At 43.6% G+C, this 26,898-nt stretch overlaps 1 protein-coding gene across 1 annotated transcript in view; it reads right to left on the bottom strand.

Moving 5' to 3' along the window:
* Ptgfrn (prostaglandin F2 receptor inhibitor) overlaps positions 1–5,853 on the bottom strand; it is an 83,613-nt gene extending 77,760 nt beyond the window's left edge. Inside the window, exon 1 of the mRNA XM_087213315.1 lies at positions 5,484–5,853. Coding sequence (XP_087069441.1) covers positions 5,484–5,532 — 49 coding nt within the window. The 5' untranslated portion in view covers positions 5,533–5,853. The remainder of the gene's footprint in view (positions 1–5,483) is intronic.
* Positions 5,854–26,898: the final 21,045 nt, after the last annotated feature.

Raw genomic sequence — 26,898 nt, 5'->3', positions numbered from 1 at the left:
TCCTTCTCCATTCCCCTAAAATATCCCAACTGATGTAAATGCTTTCATGTTTCAACTGCTTAGAAAGGTGTGAAACAGGATGCAGTCAAACCCCCAGAATATCATACTTAAACTTGAATCATGCCGCTTAGCAACTCTATAATCCAGCACAAACACTTGAGGACCACTGGAGAGAAATCAGCCTTCGAAGAACTCAAACATGTACACAGAGCCATTATCTCTAGCCTACTGGAATCACACTGCTGTAGGCAATGCCATTAACCACTGGGTCTATTTCTGTTGTTTCCCAAAGACTACAGTTGGTGTGGGGAGAAACAGTCCAAGATCTGAAAAACTACGGACTGTGCCAACTGCAGCACTTTGCCTTTTCCAGAAGATAAATTATGAAGAGTTTTTGCCAGTGCAAGTTATTTTCCCAAAGCAGAGTCAGATGGCCTTGCTACCCTGCCTTTAAGAAACCAATGCAATTAAACTGAATAGCTCTGAACTGCCCCGACAGCTTTCCCCCAACTTCACTTGATAAAGTGAGATGCAGACACACACTGACAGACAGCCCACACCTTATTTAACTGCCAGACGCAGCACCAATATGAAAATGTATATTCAATCTATGGGGGAAAAATCAGCTCAGCAGCTCATCACTAAAACAAAATAGCCATATAAATGCCGACTAGTCCGACTGCCTTGTAAGGAATGATCACTGACAACTAGGCTTCCTATTCAGCAGGCTAATAAGAATAATTATAGCCAGGGCAGACATTAATCAGCTTGGCATATACAGGAATTCTGTTAACAAGGCTAAAATGAGTGCCAAGGAATCTCTGAAGGCCACAGCACTTCAAAGGCTGTTAGAGCTGGACGGATTCACTGGGGTTCCTCCTGCTGAACCTTCCTCCTTCTTTGGTGCTCTCTGGAGCAGGCTGTCCTTCAGTCCCTTTCCTCGGGGCAGTTGTGGGAACCAGCTAGAAATTGTGGTTGTCACATCTAAGAGGTGCGTGCTGGCACAGCCAGTGCCTTCAGGAATTGTGGTGGGGCCAACCTCACTCCAGATCCTCCTATTTTTAACTGCACTTTTGCTTTCAAACCACTATCATCCTTTTTTGCCTAAATTAATTTCAAGCAATACACAGCCCAAGGTTATAGTGAACATTCATCAGCTTCTCCTTGGCAGAGGCAAAATGGAGTCCTGGGATCAAGTCCTGGCTAAGCCACAGAGTATCTGTATGATTGGGCAAGTTATTTAACCTTTCTGGGCATCACTTTGCTCATCTCATATCAGGAGAAAATAATGGTTCCTTTCTCAAAATGTTGCTGTGAGGAATAAACGACAGAACATAAGAGCCTGATGCTTGATATGCACTCTATAAATTGTAGCTGTTATTACTCTGTGCCTGTAGGTGCAGAGCCCTGTACAGAAGCTATGAGAAAAGAGCAGGACTAAGGATGTGACTCAGTTTAACAGCTTGCCTGGCATGCTCAAGGACTTGGGTTCAATATCCAGCACTGCCAAAAAAAAATTCATTGCACACACACATTATATAGGAGGAGCGCTGCCTGAGCAGGAGAGTGGACACATCTTTCTTTTTATCTTACATCCTCTTACATCTATAATGGATACAAACTGCAGGCTGTCACTCCAGATCCCTTCTTTCCTTCCTCCACAGTGGCTGGCACATAGATGCAGGCTTCTCTGCATCTCCCAGCTTCTCTTGCAGCTAGTATGACATGAAACTCACCAATGACATATGCACAGATCTGGTGGTGCCGCGTCCAAGTTTGGCCCAAGAGGTATCCATTCAGTCTATGCTATGCTGCCTCTTCTTTTGTGGTGCTGAAGTGGTGACGATGACAACCAAAGTGATCTTAGAAATAAATCGTGAGCTGAAGATAGCAGAACTGCCCCAGCCTGGGAACCAGAATGACTGCCACCAGAATGAACGAACCAGAACAGGGTCCCACCTAAGCTTTCCCTATGGCGCATCCCCTGGGCTGCTGTAAAGCATGCTTGTATTGTTTGAACCACTATGCTCTCGGGCTACTTGCCACAGCCATTTAGCCTACCTAATTAATGCTATTTTACAGTATTTGAATATTAAAATATAGATGGAATTCCTCTGTCACTTAAAACCATTTTAATGGATTTGCAAAAATTAAAAAACAGGCATAAAGAGAATATGTTAATCCCTCTCCATAGTCTCCAGGCCTTCCACTCTCCAATTCATGCTGCATACTAGTTGAGGATTTATCATCCTCAAACACATCACCCTGTTGGGTTAATCACACCCTGCAAACTTTCAATGGCTGCACATTTCCCAGATAAGAAGATATATCCATCTGGATGGATCCAGTTAGTCAATATTTGTCAAACATCCACTATTACATACCTTATCAGTAACAGCCTAGAATAGTGAGCAAGATCAATGTAGCCCCCAGGGCATATAAATAGGGTGGAGATTTAGACAAGGGAACAATTACATCCAGCAAGACAAATGGGTGCTATGATGAGAAAGCACAGGTGACCTGGCAGCACAGAGGCCAACAGATCCAGCCTTCACCCTTCCAACTGCTCAGCACAGTGCGCACACAAAGCTCCAGGTTCTACCTCCTCTCACCTCATTACATGGGACTCGTGTGCCGTTTCTGAGTGAGCCACACTCTCTCATTCATCTACACTTTATGCTTTTCCCCAGAGCCCAGATGGTCTTCTATACTTTCTTTGAAAATTCTAATTATCCTCAAGGCTCAGCTCAAATGTCACCTCTTCAGCAAATGCAACTCCAACCCCTAAGTCAAAATTAATCATCCTCTTCCTTGCTTCCTACCAGCTGTCGGTTTCTATTCAGGTATTTCATTCTGTTTTATCACCTGTCCATTCAACCCCACCAACCAATTGCACTCAGACACTATGACTCGGTCACTTGTCTGGGATCCATGCTACTGGCCACTGTTATGGACAGAGTGCATACTCAAGAAATATCATAATAAAAAAAAAGAAATATCGTAATGAACAGATGGACACGGCAGGTCCGACACAGGCAAGAACAGCGAAAATTTGTCTTAGAAAGCTGAGGGTTCTGGTGTGGTCCTGGTAGGTAGGGGTAGTTAGGAAAGCTTCACAGGGGAAGTGGGTTCTGGGGGGAAAAGGAGATGCAGAGGCAAGAGGAGAGAGGTAGGAGGGGCCAGAAGGTTCAACATACTATGTAAAGAACCAACAAGTTCCTCAGAATGAAATGTCTAAGTTAGAATGAAGACTGGAGAAGAGAGAATACAAAAGGTAGCATCTCCTTGGAGGAAAATCGTAAGGAACTGATGGAAGCCCCAAAAATGATTCTTTAGGAAAAAAATGAATTTAGAAGGGAGGCTGGAGGAAAAGGTCAACAGGGAAGATGCTAGAAGTTATCTGCGTAAGGAACTTCAGGACCTGGCCTAAGTAGCGGCCGGAGAAACTGAGCATACTGGAAGAAGCTCCAACCTGTGCTATTTGAAACCCACAGAACAGAGGGACAGTGTGAGCATGGAGGTCACAGAGAGCAGGGATACCAAGATTCTATGCTGGCTGTAATACCAGAGGAAATGTGATCTTGCTTACCAATGTATTAAGTTTCAGGAATCAGTACAGTGCTAGAGTGGTGCAGATGGGGAGGGAGGACTTCCAAGGGGTCAGGCGGAAGCCACATCAGGTGAGATTCTGAGGGCAGAATTGACAGACCACGAACTGAACGGTTTCCAGAACTGTAAGGTGTAAGGCATTGGCTGGTGACACCACAGATTCCTTGTGTAGTTAACATGAGATGTCAGGCCAGGGCAGGACACTCTGGTAACAGCCAAGACTTCCCCAAGCTGCAACATTCCCACTTCTATTTCACTTTTGCTGGATTCTCTTTGCTCCCTCTCCCCTTTTCTCCCATATCAGAGTTACTCAAGGGCATTCTTCCCAAACTTCTACCTTACCTGGCTCTGTTAACTGTTGCAAGGGTTGTGAGCTGAAAATTCTAGGGGGAGTCATTCATATAAACTGCAAAGTGAACAGCAGATTCACAGAGTTGACCAGCATACAATCTGTGCAGCCACAGACCATGGCCCTGCTTGGCTCAGACACGTAAGCCAATTAAACAACGTGGACCGTCACCAGCAATGTACAACAAACAGAGCTCACAAGAGTCCGTCCCAAAGTGAAAGGGAAAGACTAAAAGCATGAGATTCACAAAGCACAGAGACTACAAAACAGAGGAAGATCCAGAGGCTTTCTGCACTGTAGCTGAAGCAGAGTGCCTGGATGAACTCTCTGATGTAATGAGTTTGAGAAAATCCCTCAGTGGAGGAACACAGTAGCAGAGAGAAAGGCTGGTTCACTGGCAGTAGGAGTCCTGGGGGCTGGGACACTGTGGTCCTGGTGCCAGCAGGAGGGGAGTGGCGGTGGAAGGGCTCTCCTGGGACCTGCAGGCCAAAAGAGCACAACAGTAATTTACCCTGTGTGCAGCTGGGGACTGGCTGGGACACACAACATGAGCCACATGCTCTGCGAAAGATCCAGATCTGTCTTCTCTAGGGGCTTGGGAGAGAACCTGTGGCCAGGTCTCAGGATTCTGCTTGTCCAGGTTGACACTGTCCACAGGCATCAAAGAATATCAAAACATTTAGGGGTCAGCCCTCCTGTACCATGGTGGCCACCTAATATATTTCCGTGGCTGGTTAAGATCACCACGTGTATCTATGTGAAGATGGTGTCTATGTATGGAGTGAATGGAAAATGGAGAGGGGGAAAAAAACCCAGGAAAGAATCCTCGAGTGGGGGTAGGGCGCTAGGCCAAACAATCTGGAGGCGCCGAGGGTTTCTAGAGGGTACAAGGCAGGGGGACAGGGCAAGGGAGGGAAAGTAACAGGTAGAAAAGTTGGAGAACTGGGCTCCTGGGTCTTTGTATAAATATGAGGCTTGGCAGCCTGAAGAAAAGCGAAAAGACAAGGCTGAGGCAGATCTAGCCACCACTACAATGACGGAAGGGATCGCACGCTGATTGTCATTGTAACGCTCTGGGCCACCCGTGACCTTCCTAGAAGGAAGTTGGTGGATTCTCTCGCTTCCCTGCAAAGGCATCTCGGCGTGGGCTCGCGGGTGTGCAGAGAGATCCGGAGGGTCGAGGGGACGGCGAGCCGGATCGAAGCCTCCGATTTCGGCTCTCGAGCTGGGGACGCCGGCCAGGAACCGCAGGCACCTTCCGGGCCAGGAGTTCAAGGTGAGCTGGGGCCAACAGGTAGGGAGGGCGGGTGGGGGGGCAGCGGGCCATGGGCCACTCCCCCCGGACCCCGAGAGGAGAGGCTCGGCCCCGCGCGCCCCGCAGCCGCTCCTCAGGGGCCGCCCGCGCCCCAGGGCCGGGTCTCTCGGGAGCCGCCCGGCACCCTCAGCGCCCCAGGCCGCGCGCTGCGGCCGCGCCCCGCCGAAACCCCCGGTGCCCCAGCGCCCCGCCGAGCCCGCTCGCACTTACCCAGCGACAGGAGGGCCAGGAGCAGCGGCCTCGGCGCCGGGCGCCCCATGCTCGGCCGGCGGGAGCGACGCTCCCCCTCCTCCTTCCCCGCCGCCTCTCCTCCTCCTCCTCCTCCAGCTCCGGCTGCTCCAGAGTCCGCGCTCCTCCGCTGGGCCGCGCGCCTGCTCTGCTCTCCTCGCGAGCCGAGAAATCCCCGCGTTGGGGCGTACGTGCGCCCCGGGCTCCGCTCGTGCCCGCCCGCTCCTCCCCACCCTGTTCCGCCCGCCGGCCGGCCCGGGAGCCGGCCCCGCCGATCCCAGCGCACAGCCCAGACCGCTTCCCGAAAGCACAAGGGAAGAGAGCGGCGCCCGCCCGCCCGCGCCTCCCGCTCGGCGCTCTGCCAGCAACAAACACAAACTTTCCCAAGCCCCTCCCCGCTGCAGGTAACGGAGGAGGTGCCGGCCACCGGCGGGGAGGGGAGGGGAGGCGACGGCCGAGCCCACCCTGCCTCCCCCCCGGCCCGCCCCGCCCCGCGAGGAACTTCGCCCGGACCCCTCCGAGTCGGCCTGCAGAAGCCTGGAAATCCCAGCGCTCCGGCGCCGGCCCGGGACACCCGCGTCCTCCACTTTGGAGTCACCCACCCGTGCCTGAGTCCCCCAGGCAGCGACCTGGCCTCTGCTGCCCAACTAAGCCCCCGCCAGACAGCCGTTTGACCCTCGATAAAAATTATTCAGACAGGACAGAAAGAGCTGGGGAAGGCTTGCAGGGCCGTGGACTGAACCCTGAACACGTCCGTCTATGGTACAGAGGCCTGAAGTGTCTGCCCCTGGCCTCAGGGCCAAGGGGAGTCGCCCTGGCCGTCCTTCCTACCCTGCGCCGGCCCTCTTCCTGTGGCCCACCTCCCTCCTCTCCGGGGTGCCTATGGCACTGATGAGAACAGCTTCCCACAAACACCCGTTTTAAACAATTCACCAAGCTATTAATAGCTATAGCACTTCATATGGAATGTGCTCTTAAAACTATATTTCTGGCTTTAAATGGACACAACCGGTTGCCAATAAAGACTCTCTGCCCCCCACACACAATAGAGTTTTGTGCTTTTGATTTGAATACAAAAGGCTCCTCAGTATTGGGAAAAAAATGTCGAGCTCTTCATTTTGAAACTACACAGGGATGATTCAGACACACAGGAGCGGCACTGGTACCCCCCCCCCCCCCGCCGCCTTTCCTTAATACTGTATGTGCAAAACAGATCACAAATGTTCTCAGAGAAACTGCCCAAGGTGGGGGAGAATCCTGCTTTTTATTCCGGTGCATTTTTATTTCCACCAACAAGTGTTTCTTATTTCCATAGACCAATGTGTTTTTAGCCAGGTATCTTTCAGAAACAGACTCTTAAAAATCTGTTCCTCTTGCAGCACAATCCATAATAGCTAAATTCTGGATACAGCCTGTATACCCATCAACAGGCGTTTGGATAAAGAAAATGTGATATCGCCGGGGATTTAGCTCAGTGGTTTCGCCGCCAGCTGCGCAAGCGCAAGGACCTGAGTTTGATTCCCCCATACCAAAAAGAAAAAGAAAAAACTGTCAGCAAATGTGATATCTATATATAATGGAATACTACTTGGCTATAAAGAATGATAAATTTGAGACATTGGTAGGAAAATGGATGTACCTGGAAAATACAGGGTTGAGTGAAATGAACCAGACACATGGGCTTCGTACCTCTCATTTAAGTAAGGCAAAAGTACAAACAAAGAAAATGATAAAGGATGGCTAGAAAGGGACAAAGGGGTGGATCTCTTGCAATAGGGAAGTGATACAAGGGAACAAGGGTGAGGGGTGAGGAGGAGGCGAAGGGGAAATGAGAGGAATAAAGATGTGCAGGAACCTAATAACCCCAATCAGTGTAAACACTACATCCCATAACATGAGCGAAGACAAATAATGTCAACAAACACAAAAAGGGGGATAGAGGAACCCAGGGAGGAGGAGGGAGGGGAGGGGTGGGAAGGGGGCTTTTAAAAAAGTGAAAGGAAGAAACATTCTGCAATATGTACATTTGACCATTCCCCAAGACCATGATAAACTGCATAAACTGCAAACATATACAAATAAAATAAAATTTAAAAAAAATTTTTCCTGGTGATGAATGTACTTAATGCCACTGAATGGCACACTTAAACATGGTTAAAATGGTAACTTTGGTGTTACATCTATATTGTAATCAAAAAAATTGATTCCATTCCTGCCACCAAGCGTTTTCCAGAGCTGTTCACATACCCAATTATTTATTTGCCATCCCTATCCCAGTCCTTCCCCGAATTTCTGGGGCAAGCTTTTTTTTTATTTCAGTTAACCTTGGGTGTAAGCTTGCTGCCAAAGGTTGGAAGATGCTGGTGTTGTAGAGAAATGCAAGGCCTATCTCCCCAGAAGCTCAGATTTCTCCTCATCAATCTTTCTCTTTCTTAACCACCCAGAACTCTTAACGTCTGGACTGCACATTGGGGCACTGGATCACGTCTGGTTTAGCACAACATATGCATTGCTTCCATCTAATAGTGGAAGGATCTAAGAGTCTGGCACATTCTCATCTTGTATCTTCCATGTTACTGCAGAGTTGATTTTTGCTTAAAAATAAAAAAAACCAGCTTGCTGTTTATCAAACAAATGCAAGCTTAAGAGTGTGCCCAGTACCCAGTAGGTCCACAATGTCTATTATAGAGTGAATTAATATCGAGCCCTGGACTAGATCCAGGAACAGCAGGGATGAGTCAGACGGTTCCTGTCCTTGAGGTACTTACAGTCCACACATGGTAGCTTAATAGGTGTGGCAGCAGGTGTGTCAATATGTGCAAGGTTCAGGCATGACACGATCAGGGAGTGGTTAGGCCTGTTTGCAGAACTGGCTTCACATAAGGCCTGACTGTGCGGGAGTCTTGAGAGATCACTAAGTATTAGCTGTGAGGACAGGTGGGGCTGAGCTTACAATAAGTGTGTATTTACAGCAATGGAGATTCTTCTATCCTCCCATCCCACCCCAGGTATTATTAAATTAATGGTGCATCTTACAGTCCTGGAAATAATGGTGGAAGCATTGAAACAGGAAGTAGCATAGGGATTAAGTAGATAGCCAGCTGATGGTGGGCATTCAACTGTGTCATGAGAATCAAGCTAAGGGCCATCTTTGAGGTAGGAAATAAGTGCACATGAACAACTCCATACAGTTTGTCCTAGGCACCACACCCTTTGCATGGCCCTGACTACCAACAGATAAAATACGTTTCCAACTAAAGAAACACAGCACTGTGGGACAGTAGCACAATACGTTAATTTGTGACTCTGGAACCTGAGGATGCTTTTCTTGTGACTGGTGCTTATTTGCCAGAGTGAGTAACCTCCTCTACAGGTAACCTTTTACCTAACCAATTGTTCTCACTTTGACCAGTGTATAGACTTGCCTGGGGCAGGAAGTGTTACTCTCCAGTAATTCTGACTAACCCACTCCCATCCCAGAGGAGGAGGAGAATGAATCCTAACTCGGATTTCCTTTGCCAGACCACAGGGACCTTCAGGTTGCCGCCTACACCAGCCTTATTATCTGGGTTACATGGATCTCTTTGCAGGCATTACCTCTGAAAACCCCATAGGGGACCTTGTACTCTCTCCCCTCAAACAGGCTTTCCTGTTGAGATCAGGTGAAAATACCCCATCATTTAACTCTGAGGTTGAAAATGTTGAGATTCCCAATGAATGAATTTGCTGTTTCTTCTAAGAGTCACCCAGATTGCTATGTCAACCCTACCATGGCCTGTGCACATAGTCTCCAAGCGCACAATCTCCAAATGACCTGAGCAGGATTTCAGAGGGAGAAGCGTATTCCACTGCAATGTTTCATTCCAATAATCATTTTCATTCAAAAGATTCCTTGCTCTGTGTCCAGGTGTACATTTCCCCAGTGAGTTAAACAAGGGATTAGTAATCAAAACTAAATTTGATAGTCAATCATAGAATCTTTAGAGAATGGACTTAGAGTTAAAGGGGTGGGGGAGAGGAAACCTGCATTGTCTGACAAGTGAGTCATTCAGTTCTGGTGGAGCTATGGGGGAAGCTGTGGAACTCCCATCAGAGGAGCTTCGTAACAGCAAGGGAATGTGCTCGCAAGGGAATGTGCTCCGTATGGTCTACCTGCAGGATGGTCCTGCACTGTGACCTCCCAACTTTAGTCCTTCTCATCCTTTCTTCAGCCCTAAAAGACCAAGGTGGGAGGTGCTGAAGAAAATGCTCTTTGGTGACATAGAACCACCCACCTCCTCCAAGCCAAAAATGTCTCCCAAGCACCACCCCCATGGCGAACACCCACCCACATAGCCTTACTCCTCCAGGGACTTCAGGGTGGAAGAGCATGAGGAAAAATGAAGAAATAGGATAAGAGGAGGCTTTCGCAATAGAAGCCCACTATGAGAGTAAGGCTGTATTATTAATCCATGGCCCTAGCCCTGGAGGGGCTTCTCGTCTTATTTAATGTGTCAAAAGACCTGGGATTCTGCAGAGGATGGGAGAAGATTGATACCAGAAGAGCAAAGGAAATGGAACAGAAGGTAAGCAGATAAGAGAGGCATAAGCCATTAGGCGGAGTAGGGCACAAATATGCTATCCTCAGGGGTGGAAAGTATCTCCTACAATGCGTAGAGGCAGCAGAATCAAGGGTAAAAAGAAAGTGCTGCCACTTACAGAGGTTAGAAATAACTGGTGGCCCCTGCTGGATGTTGGAACAGATTCTCTACTGAAGGCCTGGCTGCCAAATGTGGTGCTCACAGGTGCCTGCCTGTGAGGAAGGGGGCTTTGTCCCCTCAGGAAGGTCTTTATCAGCTTTTACAGGAAAACTTGGGGTGGGCAGAGTAGAGGGGTGGGAAGAGTGGGCGTGTGCTCCTTCCTTTCCTTAACCATTTCCCCACCAGCCTTCCCACTCCACATGAGCTATATTTCTGGGCTGTACTGGAAAGTAAGTTTTAGACACTACATTTAAAAAAAATATTTACCGACGACAACACATCCAGAGTAGAGTTGCTAGCTAAAAAACAGGATGCCCAGTAAGATTTAAATTTCAGATAAACAAGGAATATTTTTTTAGTATTAAGTATGTCTCAAATATTACATGGAGCACATTTATACTAAAAGAGTATTCCTCAATTACCTGAAACTCAAATTCAACCTATCATTCTGTATTTTATTTTCCAAATCTGGCAACCCCCATCCATACCTTATATGAAAATAGATTCTTTTAGAAGACTCTGGAGAAGACAATATGGAACTCTGAGTAAGCTATTTTCAGATTGGTTTGAAGTTTTGTGTTTTAAAAGAGGCATAACTTTGCTTTGGAGCATTCCATTGAGTCACTGGGTAAAAATTGCTGAAAAAGAATTGGCCTAGTTTATAATAACCAGAGTTGGCTGAATGCTGACGACAGCTAGATTATATAGGGATATCCTCTCCTCCTTAACAAACTCCAGCCAGAGCTTAAATGCCTACCTACAGAAGGAGGCATCCAGGGGTCACTAAGTTAGTTGGGACCACAATCAAGCAGATGAAGAATAAAGGTTATCTTTCCAACCTCAAGATCATGATTCATCCAAGTACAGCCAACTCCCTTTTCTACTCTTTCTTCCAATGATCAGTCTTTGTCTCTACTGTCTTCCTTTTCCCTTAATTTAAGGCTCGGCTGGATGTTTGTCCTGTAGTGTTAGAGGACAGTGAAGTTTATATGTAGATGCCACTGTTACACTGTTTAAAATTAGGATTACTACCCTCACTCCTGACATGCTTTCTCCTGGAAGGGACTTGCAGATCAATCGCTATTCTAAATCAAGCCATCATTGTCAGTAGACTTCTTCCCATTTTTATCCCCTTTGTAGCTCATAATCCCCTTCAGCAAGTCACTTAGCCACAGAGTACATTTTGCAACTCTGTCTGTCTTGGAGGCTGTACAAAGAGTGGCATTTTGCATGGTCAGCCACTTCATTGGTACTTTACTGAATGGTTTCTCATCCCCACAGCAGAAATGGGTTTGTTGCACCAGCCGCAGTATTTTTGTTGGCCTAAAATTACTGTGCCACCCAATGGCCTCCAAGTTAGGGTACATGGTTACTTTGTGGGGAGAATCCCAGGTGCCCTGCCCCAGAAAAGAGAGGAGGTCCACTGGAGCAAGGGGTGGCTTTCCTGGAGTGCCCCAGCGTTTTCTCAAGGGCATGTCAAGTCTGCCCCAGCTCTGCTGACTGATGGACAAAGCAGGTGGTTTTGTGCCTAACCACCCACAAGAACAGCCATCACCTAGATAATGATTTCAAACTTACTGTCTATCCATATTTTTAAAAGCTTAGCTGAGCAAAACAGTATTTATGGAAGATTACTAGAAAAATTGCAGCCTGTACATCCTTCCAGAAACCCTAAGGTCTGACTGGAGTTATGAATTAAGTAGACCATCAGTGAGCTTAATACCTGTATATATCTCATCAGTACCCCCATAAAGTTGCTTTTACTGAATTGTACTTTGTCTTGATGCCATCAGCCTGTATTGAGGGATGTCCTAAGAAACAGCCCTGTGTGCTTCGTCATTGTGTTTCCCGCAAGGACAGGTTTATAGATGCTCTTCATTACGGCAGGCAGCCACCTCTCTGCTTCAGACCATGGAGAGATTTTATTCTAGTCTCAGTACCACAAATAGTCATACTTTTCCTTAGTGACTGGTTTCTTTTCACCTTATGGACTCTGTAAATATTGTAACTGCCAGTGTTTTCCTTTTCATGGTACACAGTGATTAAAAATCTTATAGCCATAGCTATGGCTTCCCTCTAGCACACGAATATGGCTTACAGCATGAATTTTATATAACCTCCCATCCATTTCCTCCTTATGTTGCCACCATTATTTTTCCTTTCCTTCATTTAATTTTTTCTCATTTTCATTTCCTTTACTTTGTCTGTGTGGTTTGACAATGTGAGGACTGGTTTCCTACTATCCTTATTGTAAAATTCTAGTCCATACCTCCTGCCCTTCAAGAGACATTTTCAATTGTAACTCCTCATTTGCAGATTAAATACAATGAGGTAATAATCACAACGAGCTCTGCTCCCAGCACAAGATTGCAATGTAAAATGAGGGAGGGTGTTGCAACCCATGGAGGCCCAGGAGCTCCTGACAAAGGGCCTTGTTTCTAGGAGCAGCAGACAGCAGATGCTCCTTTCCTAACCCTAGGAACATGCGAGGTTCATCCATCTGTACTGGGTGAACAAATATGAGAGTGGTTTGCTCTCTCTAAGTATACAGCAGTTGAGGGGCTGGAATGCTCTGAGTCCAGGGCAGATGAACAGCAGTCTATCCCCGATACCATGCTGTTGGCTGCAGGGAACAGAAATGGCCCTGCCAGCCTTGAGCTGCTCATCCCTCCCATGTACTCTCTGCTGTCTCCTCCCTTGGAAATGCCTTGTGTATGTTTCACGGCTACTCTGTTAGGAGAAGTTTCCCAGAAAGTCAAGTTGGAGATACTGTTTTAAGAATTGATTTCAGAGAACAGCAATGAGGTAACAGGGAGAGCAAGTTGGGAGCAAGAGGAGGTCAATTAAGTGTGTTATTGAGGTGACCACTGCTGTGTACAAACTGTGTAGAATGAGCTTAGAGTTGTCCCACAGGGGACAGGAGCTCAGGCATTCACTCCGTGGTTCTCCTCCTAAACATCTGAGGTTGGCCCCATGAGCACTAATTCCTCTACTTTCTGCTCTGCACCTGCCTGAGCCCAGACCCCTGAAACAGATAAGATCATCTCCTCCACCAGCATGAGAGAAGAGCATGTGCTTCACTCAGCTTTGTAAATCAGGCACCTAGCACATGGCTGAACACATGGTAGGTCTGCTTAATTGTCTCAGCTCCAATCAAGAGTAATTCTGCTTTTGTCACTTCTATGTCAAAATTTTATGTCAAATATTATTTGGGGAAAAAGGAATCCAAAACCACCGATCTAGCCCAACCCCTCATTTTACAGATGAGGCATGTGAAGCTCAGAGAACCTGAGTAAGTAGTCCAAGATTAGACAGTATATTACAGTGATTATGGAATAGTGAAATGATTCCACAAAGTACTCCAAATGCAGACAAGGGAACCGACTGGAGTAACAGTGTGAAATATTAGCACTTCAAATGGAGGGTTTGACCACCTTTGTGCTAGATTTCCAACAGGAAATTGCTTAAAATAAATTAACTTGGAAAATTTCTGGTCTCCGATTAAAGAGGTGAATGTTTCGAGTGAGGCTATCTCTTCCAGGGGAAAAAATTCACCCACTATGAACACATTTCAGTTAATGTATCAAGGAATTTATATCAGAATGAACTCATTGATTATTCTCTTCCTCCAACCTGTTCAGGTAACAATGACAGCTATAGGAACAGTGGTGTTTTGTCTTAATAAAAAATGAGGTCTGGGGCTGAGAGTATTGCTCAGTGGTAGAACACTTGCCTGGCATACCTGAGGATCTGGGTTCGACCCCTAGCACTAGGAAAAAAAGAGAGAGCTAGACTGCACCACTATCTCAATGAGTTGTTACCGCTCTTTGCCAGATCTCCCCTTTGCCGGGCTCCTTCCTACATTTACATAGTCCTTCTGCTACACTCTAACACATATATGAAATATAAAATGCCAGGAACAAAGATTATGATGAAAAACAAAAATTTACCACATCTCATTGCATGCTAATAAAACAGACAGGAAAACTCTTGCTATTTAGGGGCTGGGGGATCCTGTTGTGGGAGTCATGGGAACTAGTCATTCCTGCCAAATGAGAGCATAGGGTTTATTTGAACAGACATACTCATGCTAAACTTTTCTTATTTGCCCAGACATGGGTCAACATTACTCTAGCAAAGAGGGGCTGGTGGGGCGTTTCCACAGTGCATGACACTGGGACAAAAAGCACTGGGCGAGCATGAAGCAGACACCTGCTCCTCATCTGTGTGGCCCGTTCTCAAAAGCTTTCTTTCTGATGCTCAGTTGAGCCTAATGATGAAGTCAAATGATGAAGAGAGATGGTGAGGTTTTCCATCATGCAATAACAGAGGTTAAGAGAGTTAGATGTGGAGTCATGCAGCCTGGGGAAACGTCCCAGCTCTGCTACTTAACAAAAGCTATCTGACCCTGGCTGGCTAAGTTTCCTAGCTTTGCTTGGTCTCAGGTCCCACATCTGTAAAATAGAAACAAGAATAACAAATGTGGCAAAGAATTGTTAGGGAGATAATTGAGAAAAGATAAATAAATTCTAGTAGGAGCTGTTGGTTTGTCAATCAACATTTAATGCTCCCAGCTTGACCCCGGATGTGGCAGACAACCAGTTACTTTAAACAAGTATCTTAGTTACTTTCTAATGAAATATCTGGCACAGGTAGTTTAAAGGAGGAGATGTTTATTTTAGCTCACAGTTTGCAGAGGTTTCCATCCATACTTGGCTGGCTCCAAGGCAGGATGGCATGGCAGTTGGACATGGTTGAGAAGTGCCACATGGCATGGCAGCCGAGGTGGAGGGAGCAGAGACCGATGGGGATAGAGGGAGGAAAATATACCTTCCCAGGCCACAATGATCCAGTCACCTCCCGAAAGCCCCACCTACAAGAGCAGGAGGCTTGGGGGGGGGGGGATGGTGCCTAGATATAAACCATAACAACCAGCAGTCACCAAGTGTGTGCCACTTTCCTCAGTGCGCAGTCTTCACTAGGAATCATTCTCCTGTCAGGGGCTGGCTGATTGAGCAGAAATTGCACGTATAACTTCCAAGAGGGCCAGGCTAAGAGGTAGCTGTGTGACTACTTGCTCCTCTATTTTCTGTGTGTAACTAGGTGGAAGCAGAGGCCTAAGATGACAGAGCCACAAGGAAGGGGAGAGAGTCCCTGAATCTCTGCATGGAGGAAAGCTGCCTTCAACCAGCAATACCTGCATTGCTCTGTCATGTTAGAGATGTGTAAGTTTCGATGGTATTAAATGCAACTGAAATTTGGGGTCTTACTTGTTATGACTGCTTCTGTTGCCCTTTTTCTAACAGAGCTTCAGTATTTTTTTTTCTGGTACTGGGAATCGAACCCAGGACCTTGTGCTTGCCAGGCAGGCATGGCACCACTGAGCTAAATCCCCGGCCCCAGGGCCTCAGTATTGTTGAGGGTCTTCTCCCTTCTACTGAGCCACAAACTTCAACAGAGTCTGGCTCCATCCCTAGTCCTTGCAGGTGACTCTTGACAGCTCTATCTCTATGCCAATTCTAAACTAATTCTCATAAATTCCATTCCTTGTTAGGGATTACCTTAAGGGGGAATAAATGAGAAACTTCTGGCCAATGAGTTTTGAGAAGTCTTCGAGGAAAGATTCTTAGGAAGGTCTTCTTTGTCTTATGTGATAGGTCTGCTTCAGATTTCTTATGATTACTGCTTCTTTTTTTGAACAGGGTTGTTTCATTTACTTTCACTTTTTATTTTTAAGCTTTATTGAGTATAATTTACATATAATGAAATTCACCAATTTAAGCGTAAAGTTTGATGTTTTGAAAAATCTAGACCCTACCGCATTGTGAGAAAGAATATTTCCATCTTCCTTAAAAGTTCCCTGTGCCTGTTTACACTCAACCCCTTCCCTCCACACCCAGTCCCTGGCACCCACTGATCTGATCTCTCTCCCTATAGTTTTACTTTTTCAAGCATCTCCCATAAATTGGCTCATACAGATGTATGACTTCCTTTGCATACTATAATGCTTTTGAGATGCATGTATATTGCTGTATATGGCAACAGCTTATTTATCCATTCATTAGTTGATACATATTTGGATTATTTCCAGTTTTTTTGTTTTTGTTTTGTTTTGTTTTGGTACCGGGGATCAAACTCGGGTCCTCGCCCTTGCGGGGCAGGTGGCAGAACCACTGAGCTAAATCCCCAGTCCCTGATTACTTCCAGTTTTAACCTACATTATAGGTAAGTGTATTAGAAATACTCAAAAACAAGTTTTTGTGTGGACATGTTTTCTTTCCCTTAGCAAAATACCCTGAGAGTGAGATTGTTGGATCATATAGTAGATTTACATCTAAATTTATACATTGTGCGACTATTTTCCAAACTAACAATTGCACATTTTTTTTTGGCATTACCACCTGAAACATATGAAAGCTTTTGTTTATCCACACCTTTATTAGACATTTTTAATTTAAGCTTTTCTAGTGGGAATATAATAGTATCTCATTGTGGTTTTGATCTGCATTTTCCTAGTCATGAACTATATGGAGTATTTTTTGGAGGATTTTTCAGGTGCTTATTTGTGATCTCTTTGGTGAAATGTCTATTACAATATTTTTCTCATTTTAATTGGGTTGTCTGATGAATAATAAAAGTTCACTATATATTTTGAATACAAACCATTTATCAGGGAACAAGAGAGGTAGCTCAGGGGTAGAGCACTTGTTTAGCATGGGTGAGGTCCTGTATTTGATTCCCAATACCACAAACAAAAAACTATTTTGCAGATATTTTTCTTAGACTTATATTTATATGGATATCTTTTCTCATCTTTTTACCTTTACCCATGACTTTATATTTATAAACTTTATTTTTAGTAGCTAATGCAGAGTTGGGTTTTGTTTTCTTTTTTCATTCTGACAATCTCTGCTTTATTATTGAGGTGTTTGAAACATTTATATTTAATGTAATTTCAGTATGGTTGTGTATTTAAGTCTATAATTCTCTTTGTACTTTTGTTTCTTATTTGTCTCATCTACCATATTCTTTTTCTGCCTTTACTTGGATTGAGTTTTGTTTTTGTTTATAGTAATCCATTTTATCTCTTCTTCTGACCATTAGCTATACCTCTTTGCTACTCTTTTAAAAAGTAGCTTCCACATTTACAATCTTTTCATGGTCTACTTCCACATCACATCATACTGGGTCATGTATAGCAGTCCTCAACATTTTTGGCTCTAGGGACTTGTTTTGTGCAAGCCAATTTTTTCCCCAAAAGGATGGAATGGGGATGGTTTGGGGATAAGTCAAAGGAGTATGTGATCTAGATCCTTTGTATATGACGTTCAAAGTAGGATTCACATTCCTATGAAAATTCAATGTCACTGCTGATCTGAGCTCAGCCAATAATGTCCGTGATGGGAAGAGGATGTAAATAGAAGAAGCTTTTCTGGCTCACTTCCTGATGTGCAGCCTGGCTCCTAATAGGCCACAAACTGGTATCAGGGGTTGGAGATCCCTGAATAATATGAGAGTCTTACACACATTTCTCCTTCTGGTCCTTTGTACTATTGTTTCTATTAAATTTTTTCTACATATAAATCTCATTCTATATTATTATTTTTGTTTCAAATAGTTAATAATCTTGTAAAAAAAAAGGTTGAAATAAGAAAAAGTATTTTAAATTAATTCACTTGTTTACATTTCCAGAGCTCTATATTTCTTTGCATAGTTCCCAAATTTCATCTGGCATTAGTTTCCTCCTCGAAGAAATTCCTCATCATTTCTTGTAGTTATGTTGGCTGGCAATAAATTCTATCTATGTTTGCCTAAAAATGTCTTTATTTTGGCTTCATTTTGAAGGACAATATTTCCCCTGAATAGAGAGTTCTACTTTGTAGGGCTTCTTTCTCTTTTCTTCTTTTCTTTTTTCCTTTCATTTCCTTTGTTTTTCCTTCCTCCTCCCTCCCTTCCTCCCTTCCTTCTTTCCTTTGGTAAAGTTTCCTCTTTTTTTTCCCACTTTAAAGACATTCTTTGTTTCTGGCTTGCATTGTTCTTGATAAGATGTCAACTGTCATTCTATCTTCAGTATACATATGTATATTTCTGGCTACTTTTAAGATTTCTTCTTTAGCATTGTTTTTTAGTAATTTTATTCTGATAAATTTTCCAATGATTTTGTTTTTATCTTCTCTGGGGTTTACTAATATTTTAGGATCTGTGATTTATAGCTTTCATCAACTTTTGAAAAGTCTTGGCAATTATTTCTCCGATTTTTATTGTTCCTACTGCCTTTTATTCTTCCTGGGACTCCAATTATATGCATGTTAGTCACTTGATATTATCCTCTAGGTCACTATGGCTTGCGTGGCTCATTGTTTTTCATACTATCTCCGGTTTGTGCTTCAATTTGGATAGCTTGTATTGCTGTATCTTTAAGTTCACTCTTCTGCAATGTTGATTATGTTGTTAAGCCCATCAAGTGAATTTTTAAAAAGATACTGTATTTATTTTTAGAAGTAGAGATTCAATTATATTATTCTTATAGTTTCCATTTATGTATTTATTACCTTCATGTTTTACTTTGATTTCTTGAACATATTGATAATATATATCTAAGTTCCTTTTTGGAAAATTCCAGCATGACTGTTACTTTTAAGTCTGTTTCTACTGGCTGATTTTTCTCCTGTGATGGGTCACGTTTTTGTTGTTGTTGTTTCTTTGCATATTGGTAACTATCAGATGCTAGTAACTGTTATATAATTGAATAAATGAATTTTGCTGTCTTCCTTTAAAGACAAATGGGCTTTGTATGGATAGACAGCTAAGTCACCCATAGGTGAGCTTGGTTCTTTTTAGAGTTGTGTTTTAAGTTTGGTTGAGGCAGGCAGCCTTCATGTAAGCTTACTTTAATCTTTTTTTTGTGTGTGTGTGTGCTGGGGATCAAACTCAGGACCTTGCCCTTGGGAGGCAGTCGTGGTGCCACTAAGCTAAATCCCCGGCCCTAGCTTAACATAATCTTAAAGGATGACCCTCCTGGGCCTCCACTGAAAGTCCAGGTATTTGATGGAAATTCTCATCTCTGGCTGCATGAAATACAAACAATTCCCATTTCAGTGTGAACACTGGGAACTGCTCAACTCACAGAACTTCAAGGGTTATTTCATTGTTTGATCTTAGTTTTAATCTAAGTCTGTGAAGTTTAGTATTCAGTCACTTTTATGCCCATCTCTGGGGTTCTTTCTTGGTGTAGCTTTCTTCTCCCCGTTACCTTGCCCCACAGATTCCAATGCCCACCTGCCCAATCTCTGAGCTCTGTCTCAAACTCAGAGAGCCTGCTGTGACCTGCTTGGGTTTCCCCATTGCTCTGTCATCCAGAAAGTGCTTATAGGCACAAAGTCAGGCAATTGCAGGGTTTATCTACTGTGTACGTTTTCTGTCAGGGGTCACCCTGTTTGGCCTGCATATAATGTTGGAAAACAATCATTTCGTATATTTTGTCTAGTTTTCTAGTTGCTTTTGGCAGGAAGGCAAATTTGATATCAGCTTGTCTTTCATGGTCAGAAATGCATAAATCACTTTTCTCTTAAACAAATGTGTACAGTTGTGGTCTGTTGCTTTGATGTTGTTGTGCCTGGTTATGATCCTGGTTATAGGAAAGCCACATTATAGACATGAAAGGAGAGGACCTGTGGACACTGTCATGACAAATATGGCAGGAAGAAAGATGGAAATTACCTGGATCCTTACGAATTTTGAGGACCAATTTTGGAGCCATCCTACCTCGGGAAATTTTTGCTGTGTGAGAAAAATAATTCTTCATTTTTAAGCCACTTGGGTGGGGTATTTTTGTAATCTGCAGTCAAAATAACCCTGATGAATGTAAATCAGTGTATTAATACAATAACAATAGTAAGTACTCAGTAATTATTAGAAAATAATTTTAGGGCTGAGGATTTAGCTCAGTGGTTCCACAGCCTGCTTTGCAAGCGCAAGGTCCCGAGTTTGATCCCTGGTACCAAAAAAAGAAAAAGAAAATAATTTTAAGTTCAGTTATAGAACAGTGAGTGATGCATAGGTAGTATACTAAGAATTTCATATAGATTATCTTACCTAATGTCATAGGAAATCTGGGATGTAGTATTAGCTCCCTTTTACAGATGTTAAATTTGAGGCTGAGAGAACAGCACATTTTTCAAGCTTACAAAACTTGATCTATGGCATAGTCAAGATCCAGTCCCAGGCCACTCTACCTTCAAAGTTATACTGTTATTTCATCTTCCTGATATTGGTTTTCAAGTCCCAGAGCTTAATCAAGGCCATAGTTCTTTTCACATAGAAGGAGAACCAATCAATAAAAAAAAAAACCTTACAAAAGGGGATCAAGGACAATAGAATGTTTTCCCAGAGTTAGCAGAAGACGGAAGACTCTAAACTTGCATCTTGACCTGCCTGTTTCTGAGGGAAACGGCTTATGCATGTTGTGCTAAATCAGGGCAGCTAGCCTAATCACAAAAAACATGTGAACAGAAAACCTAATCCAGCAAGCACTGGGAATTAGAGTTAGGTCCTCAGAAGTAGGAGATCTGGGCACAAAGCTCGGTTGAAATAAGTAGACAGGGAGAATCACCAGGACTGCCTGAAGTGGAAGAAGTTTTCAGGTCAAGGTCAGTGACATGGGAGACAAGAAACAAAAGTTGCTGGGGAAAAGTCCCAAAGCCCATGTTATGGTCCCACTATGGACAAGAACCTGAATGATATAAGTTTAGAGGTACCTGAAAGCACCCATAGTCTCTAAATCTTCATCTGCCTTTGCTAAGAATGCCAAAGTTATAGTTTTAAGACTTTGAGATGTAAAAAATGAAATACCTTATGGTAGTGTACAAACACTATAAATCTTCCCTTATTCACTCAGTCTATTCTGAAATTCTGAAAGCTGTCATGGTAGAGAAGAAGGGAAAGATAGCACTCAGGGGCAGGAAAAGAAGGGCAAAATGCCCAGTGCTGGACTTCCTCCAGGTAAACAGCACCTCTGCCTCCTTTTGTGATGATCAACTCTGTCAGACTCAGTACCAGAATAGATTTAAGGCCAAAAAAGCACACGTGGACTGGTGCCTTTCCCATAGCAGTTGGACAATAAACTGGAGTGAGTGAAAATACATTACCAACCAAGTTGAGAGGGTGTGTGTGTGTGTGTGTGTGTGTGTGTGTGTGTGTAAGGGGATGATACACCAAAAGACATAGAAAAGGAAAGAGACTAGCTCTTCTCCCCTCCAATTCCAGGAACCTAAAAATGACAATAATTTGGGTAGAACTTCCTTCAGAGGTGAGGAAGAGACACAATCTAGGTATGACTGGAGGAATAAAAAGAGGAATAGGGGCCATGGATGTAGCTTAGTGGCAGAGCGCTTGCCTAGCATGCTCAGAACCTAGATTCCCTCCCCAGTTCTTCCAAAACAAGAAAAAGAAAACAGAAATAAAAATAGCAATAGCTATGGACAAGAACACGGGAAAATAAAAACAGCAAATTTGCTAGGGGGAGGAGATTGTGTATGATTTTTTTAAAAGTCTGTTATTTCAATAAATAGCTTTTTACAAAAGACATCCTGTGCTTTAAAGTCTGAATTCTGTCTGGATAGTCTGAATCTCTGGGTCCTGGAATCTCACTCCCTGCCCTACAGCCTGGTAGCACTTTAAATTGATCCTGAGAACAAAGTAGGGCCCTTTGTCACATGTTAATGGCCTCCAGCTGTGGACCAGCCCTTCCCTTAGCCTGGCCCTCAGTGTGCTCTGTTTTGGGGCAGCCCATGCTCCCCGAGGTCGGCTGCCTCTGAGTTGAGTGGTCTACTGGAAAATGTTACTACCAGTATCATCATTTCCAACAACTGCTTCGGCTTTGGCAGGAGGAGCCTTGCTAGTTTTACTGGTGTTCTGTGGGAAGAAGCACAGCACTGACCAGGTTGCAGGGGCAGGGTGTGGGGAGTCCTTCACAGCTACAGGGGCAGCAGAGAGACTGCTGAGAGGCCTGGTCCACCTAGAAATTTGAAGGCCTGCAGTCCTATCCAATGATCCATTCAGCTTGGATGAAACTATGCAATGCAATAGGCAGCACCCCCTCTCCCCCAGCCTCCAGCTTCACTCTAGTAGTGATATAGGAGAAATGTAACTCCCAACCTGTTAGATGTCAAATGTGCTGAGTTCATGGTCCCACAAAATCAAGGAATGAAGTTGTGACCCAAAGGAAGAAGTTAGGAGAGTTTATTGGAAACAAGGACAGAAGAACAGCTTCTGGATTTCCAGGAGGGCCAGTGAGGCCCTTTGTCAAGAGTAATTTATACAGCAAAGTCACAATGTGAGTATAATGTGGGTCAGACTGCCATCAACCCATAGGACTACAAGTATAGCTGCTTAGCTAACACTGACCCAAGAGGGAATGAGTCAGTAGCAAGTGTACATGGAAATCACAAAGACATTCTTGGGAAGGGACGGGTCCAGATGCTCTGGTCAACTCCTGTGTGACTGATGTCTATCTGGACTTATCGGACCAGGTGCTAATTACAATTATTGTTTATCCCTTAGTGAAGAATGTAGGCCTGGCCACTGCATCTTTATCTGAGGCCTGGCTTTCTTCAGATGCACCTCCAGCCACAATTTTAATGTCTTTAGTTTTCCACTGACTTCCTTGAGAGGCCAGACCCTGTCTAAGTTATTTCTATCTAACTTAGCTGCCTAGAATAATAGAAAAGGCACAACAAGGACAGCCCATATTATAAATCACTAGATCAGAAGGTCATCCCCCTGAGCAAGGAGAATCTAAATGCTGAGATTCTTATCTTCTGTACTACTTAAATTAACTTTGTAAAATTAAGAAAATGGTAAGGCAGGTCCTTTAAAAATTCAAAGTAGGATTACCATGTGATTCAGTAATTCTATTTCCAGGATTGTAATCAAAAGATTTGAAAACAGGGACTCCTATGAATATTTGTACACCCGAGTTCATAGGAGCATTATTCACAATTGTCAAAAGGAGGGAGCAATCTAACTATACATCAGTCTATAAGTGGATTAACAAAATGTGGTACAGACATACAATGAAATATTATTCAGTTTTACAAAGGGAACAAAATTCCGATATCTGTTACATCATGAATGAAGCTTGACATACCAGGTGAAATGTGCCAAATATAAAAGGAAAAATATTATATGATTCAATTTATATGGTATACCAAAGATAATCAGATTCATAAGACAGAAAATAAAGTAATGATTACCAGAGGCTGGGGGAAGTAGGGGACAGGGAACTATTGTTTAATGGGTACAGGGGTGATGAAAAAGTTCTGGGCATGGATATGGTGTTGGCTACACAATGATGAGAATGTACTTAATGTCACTGAATTGCCTACTTAAAAATGTTTCAAATGATAAATTTACGTATATTTTATCACAATAAAAAATTAAATGAAATGTAATAAGAAGTTGGTTAATTTATCTACTCAACAAGTATTTATGGAGAATTTGTATGCCAGAATTATATTAGGCAGACAATATAAAAGAGAGTAAACAATAGTACTGCTCTGGGGGAGTTGCCATCTGCTGTAGTTTGGACCTTGAATGTCCTCTGAAGACACACGTGTGGGTCTCAAAGGATTGGTTGTCAGGGTGGTAGTATGGGAGATGTGGACACCTTTAAGAGTTGGGGCCCAGTGGAAAGTTTGTAGGTCACTGGGGTCTGTTCTTGAAGGGAGAGTGGGACCCCAGCCCTTCTTCCCTCTTTTGCTTACTGCCAGGAAGTGAGCAGTTTTGGTCTGCCATGTACTCCCAGCATAATACCCCTCTGGACATGTCCACAATCAGTGATGCCAGTTGATCATGGGCTGTCACATTCTAGATTGTAAGCTAAAGTAGAACTTCTATTTCTATAAGCTGATGATCTCAGGTATTTTGTTATAGTTACAGCAAGCTGACTAACTTTGGTGATAAATACAGTCTTGCCCAAGCATTCTCATTTCCTTTCTACATGTTGTGGACCCCTGTAATCCCAGCACTCTGGGAGCCTGAGGCAGAAGGATTGTAAGTTCAAGGGCCAGGGATTTAGCTCAGTAGCACTGTGCCTGTCTTGCAAGCATAAGATCCTGAGTTTGATCCCCAGTACTGCAAAAAAAGAAAAGGGAGGAGAAGTTAGGGATGTAGCTCACTGTGGAGGCTCTGGGTTTAATCCCCACTAGCTCAAAAAAAAAAAAAAAAAAAAAAAAAAAAGACTCTTCCATTGGAGATCACTGATTTCTGCCAAACTTCTTTTTTTAAGCCATGCTCTCCTCTACTCAATCCCTTTCCCCCAGACTTATAAACATTCATATTATGTTTATGAACACTTAGAACACTGTAATATAATCACTGGCCTGTGTGTTTATGTCCTCTTCTTGACTCTGACTTTCCTGATCCACCCAGTCCCTAAATCTTGATGCCATGGATTCTGTGTTCCTGTGTCAGTTGGAGGATGTGGGTTAAAGCCTTGCTGCTCAAAATGTGGTTTCAGAGAGGCAGAAACAACATCACCTCATTTGGAGTGCAGATTCTTAGGCCCCACCCCAGCCCTATCTATTTTAACTGGTCTGGATGCACATTGTAATTTTAGAAGCCCTGGATTCAAGGCTAATCCATGTGAATGGTGAGCATGTGTTTTCTTACCTCTTCTCACACACACTTCTTAGAGTGTTTGACCACATCCAAGGGAAGGCCTTGAATGGTGTCTCTGGGATCACCATCTCCGATCGATCGCTTAGTGTTGTTCTTCTCTCACCCACAACTTTCCTCCAAAAACAGTGGCTAAACTGGGCTTCTGTAAGAAGTGAGGAAAAAATGAGCTGGAATGAAAAGAGATTCCAGCCTAGGTAGGGGAATGAAACACTTGCTGCTTCCTCAGATCAAATCTTATTACCACAGAAGCATTGTCATGGCAAAATCCCTAGCATAAAAGATTTCTAAATTCCAGCTGACTGTCTACTTCTTTCAAGAAGAATTTCACCAATTCATATGACTTTAAAGGTACTCAGTTAACTAATATTTGTTAAGTGTTCACTTTAACTCCTTTATTTCATAGAAGAGCAAGCAAAGGCTGAGTGAATTCAAGGATCCTGCTCTGATTTGTTCTCTAGGGCCAGGAATGGCCTGAAATTGTGAGCATCCTGCAGGCTGATAGGTTGACACTCCTTCAAACTGATATATTTTAGAAATGTTTGTTCAACATTTAGTGACTCCAGGCATAAACTAATTTTCTATTAATAAAAATTCTATTTAGAAAGAAATTCTCTTATTCCTTTACTTCTACTGGCCCAAACAGAGTCTGGGTACTGATAAAACTTGGCAAAACTCTTTCCTCTTTTCTGATGTTGTTCTCAATTCAGTTTTCTTTCAAAATTCCATCATGATTTGAATATGAAAAGGATTAAATACAAAGAAAAAGAATTAGATTGCTTGATCTCAGTAAGTATATAGCACTATGTTGTCCCTATTTAGGTTTAAAATGTTTCTAATTGTGATATCCACCTTCAGGTATGGTTGTGTCAAGTAACTTGCACACATATGTGGCACATCTGCATGTGAACTACAGAGACAGATCAAGCCTGGTGAAGAGTACTTTCAAATTACCACCCAAGGAGACTGTGAGAAAGAAACTGATAGTTGCATGAAAGGAAATTGGAATTAAATTGCAATTATTCCAGTTTTGTTATGGTTTAAATGTGAAGAGTCCCCCAAAAATTCATACTGAGAGCTTGATCACCAATGCAATAATGTTGAGACAGGGCTTAGAGAAGTGACTGTATCATGAGTGCACCAAATTTAACAATGGATTAATCCATTGGTGACTTCATACCTAAATGGACTTTTACAAGCTGGGACCCAGTTGGAGGTGGCAGGTAACGGAGGGAGTGCCTTGGAAGGGATATCTTGTCCCCAGCACCTTCCTCTCTCTCTAGCTCTTTCTCCCTCCCTCTGCTTCCCATCTGCCATGAGATGAACAGCTTCCCTTTGCTGTGCCCTCTGCTATGATGTTTCCTCCTCAACACAGGTTTAAAAGAAATGGAGTTAGCTAACTATGAACTGAACTCTCTGACACCATAAGCCAGAAGAAATCTTCCTTTTCAAAAGTTGATTTATGTCAAGCATTTTGTCACAGCAAGGGGAAACTGACTAATGTAAATTTACATCAGTGGCTGTTTATTATTTGGATCTAAAATGTCCCCCCAGAGCTCATGTGTTGAAGGTTTGATCCCCAATGCAGCAGCATTCTGGGATAGAACTTTTGGGAGGTGATTGGATCATGAAGGCTCTGACTTTGTGAACAGATGGATCTGTTTATGGATTCATAATTTAATAGGCTATTGGGAGGTGACAGAAACTTAGGAGGTGGGGCCTATGGGTAATAAGTAGGTCGCTAGAGGTGTGGCCTTAAAGGGTATATTTTGTCCCTGCCTCCCTCCTATCACTTTCTCTCTATGCTTTTTGGCTTCCAGGAGGAAAGCAACCTCTACTTCCAAATAGTCCTTCTGCCACGATATCCTGTCTTACCATAGACCCTAAAGTGACAGGCCAACCAAGGGCTGAACCGTCTGAAATCATGAGCCTAACCTAAACTTTCTTTCCTTTAAATTGATCTATTTCAGGTATTTTGTCAT

The sequence above is a fragment of the Heterocephalus glaber genome, unplaced genomic scaffold (genome assembly GCF_053883595.1).
Source record: "Heterocephalus glaber isolate CG9 unplaced genomic scaffold, H.glaber_assembly_v1.0 deba00001442, whole genome shotgun sequence".
NCBI lineage: Eukaryota > Metazoa > Chordata > Mammalia > Rodentia > Bathyergidae > Heterocephalus > Heterocephalus glaber.
The sequence above is the reverse complement of the archived record's forward strand: the minus strand, read 5'-3'. Positions and strand labels throughout refer to the sequence as shown.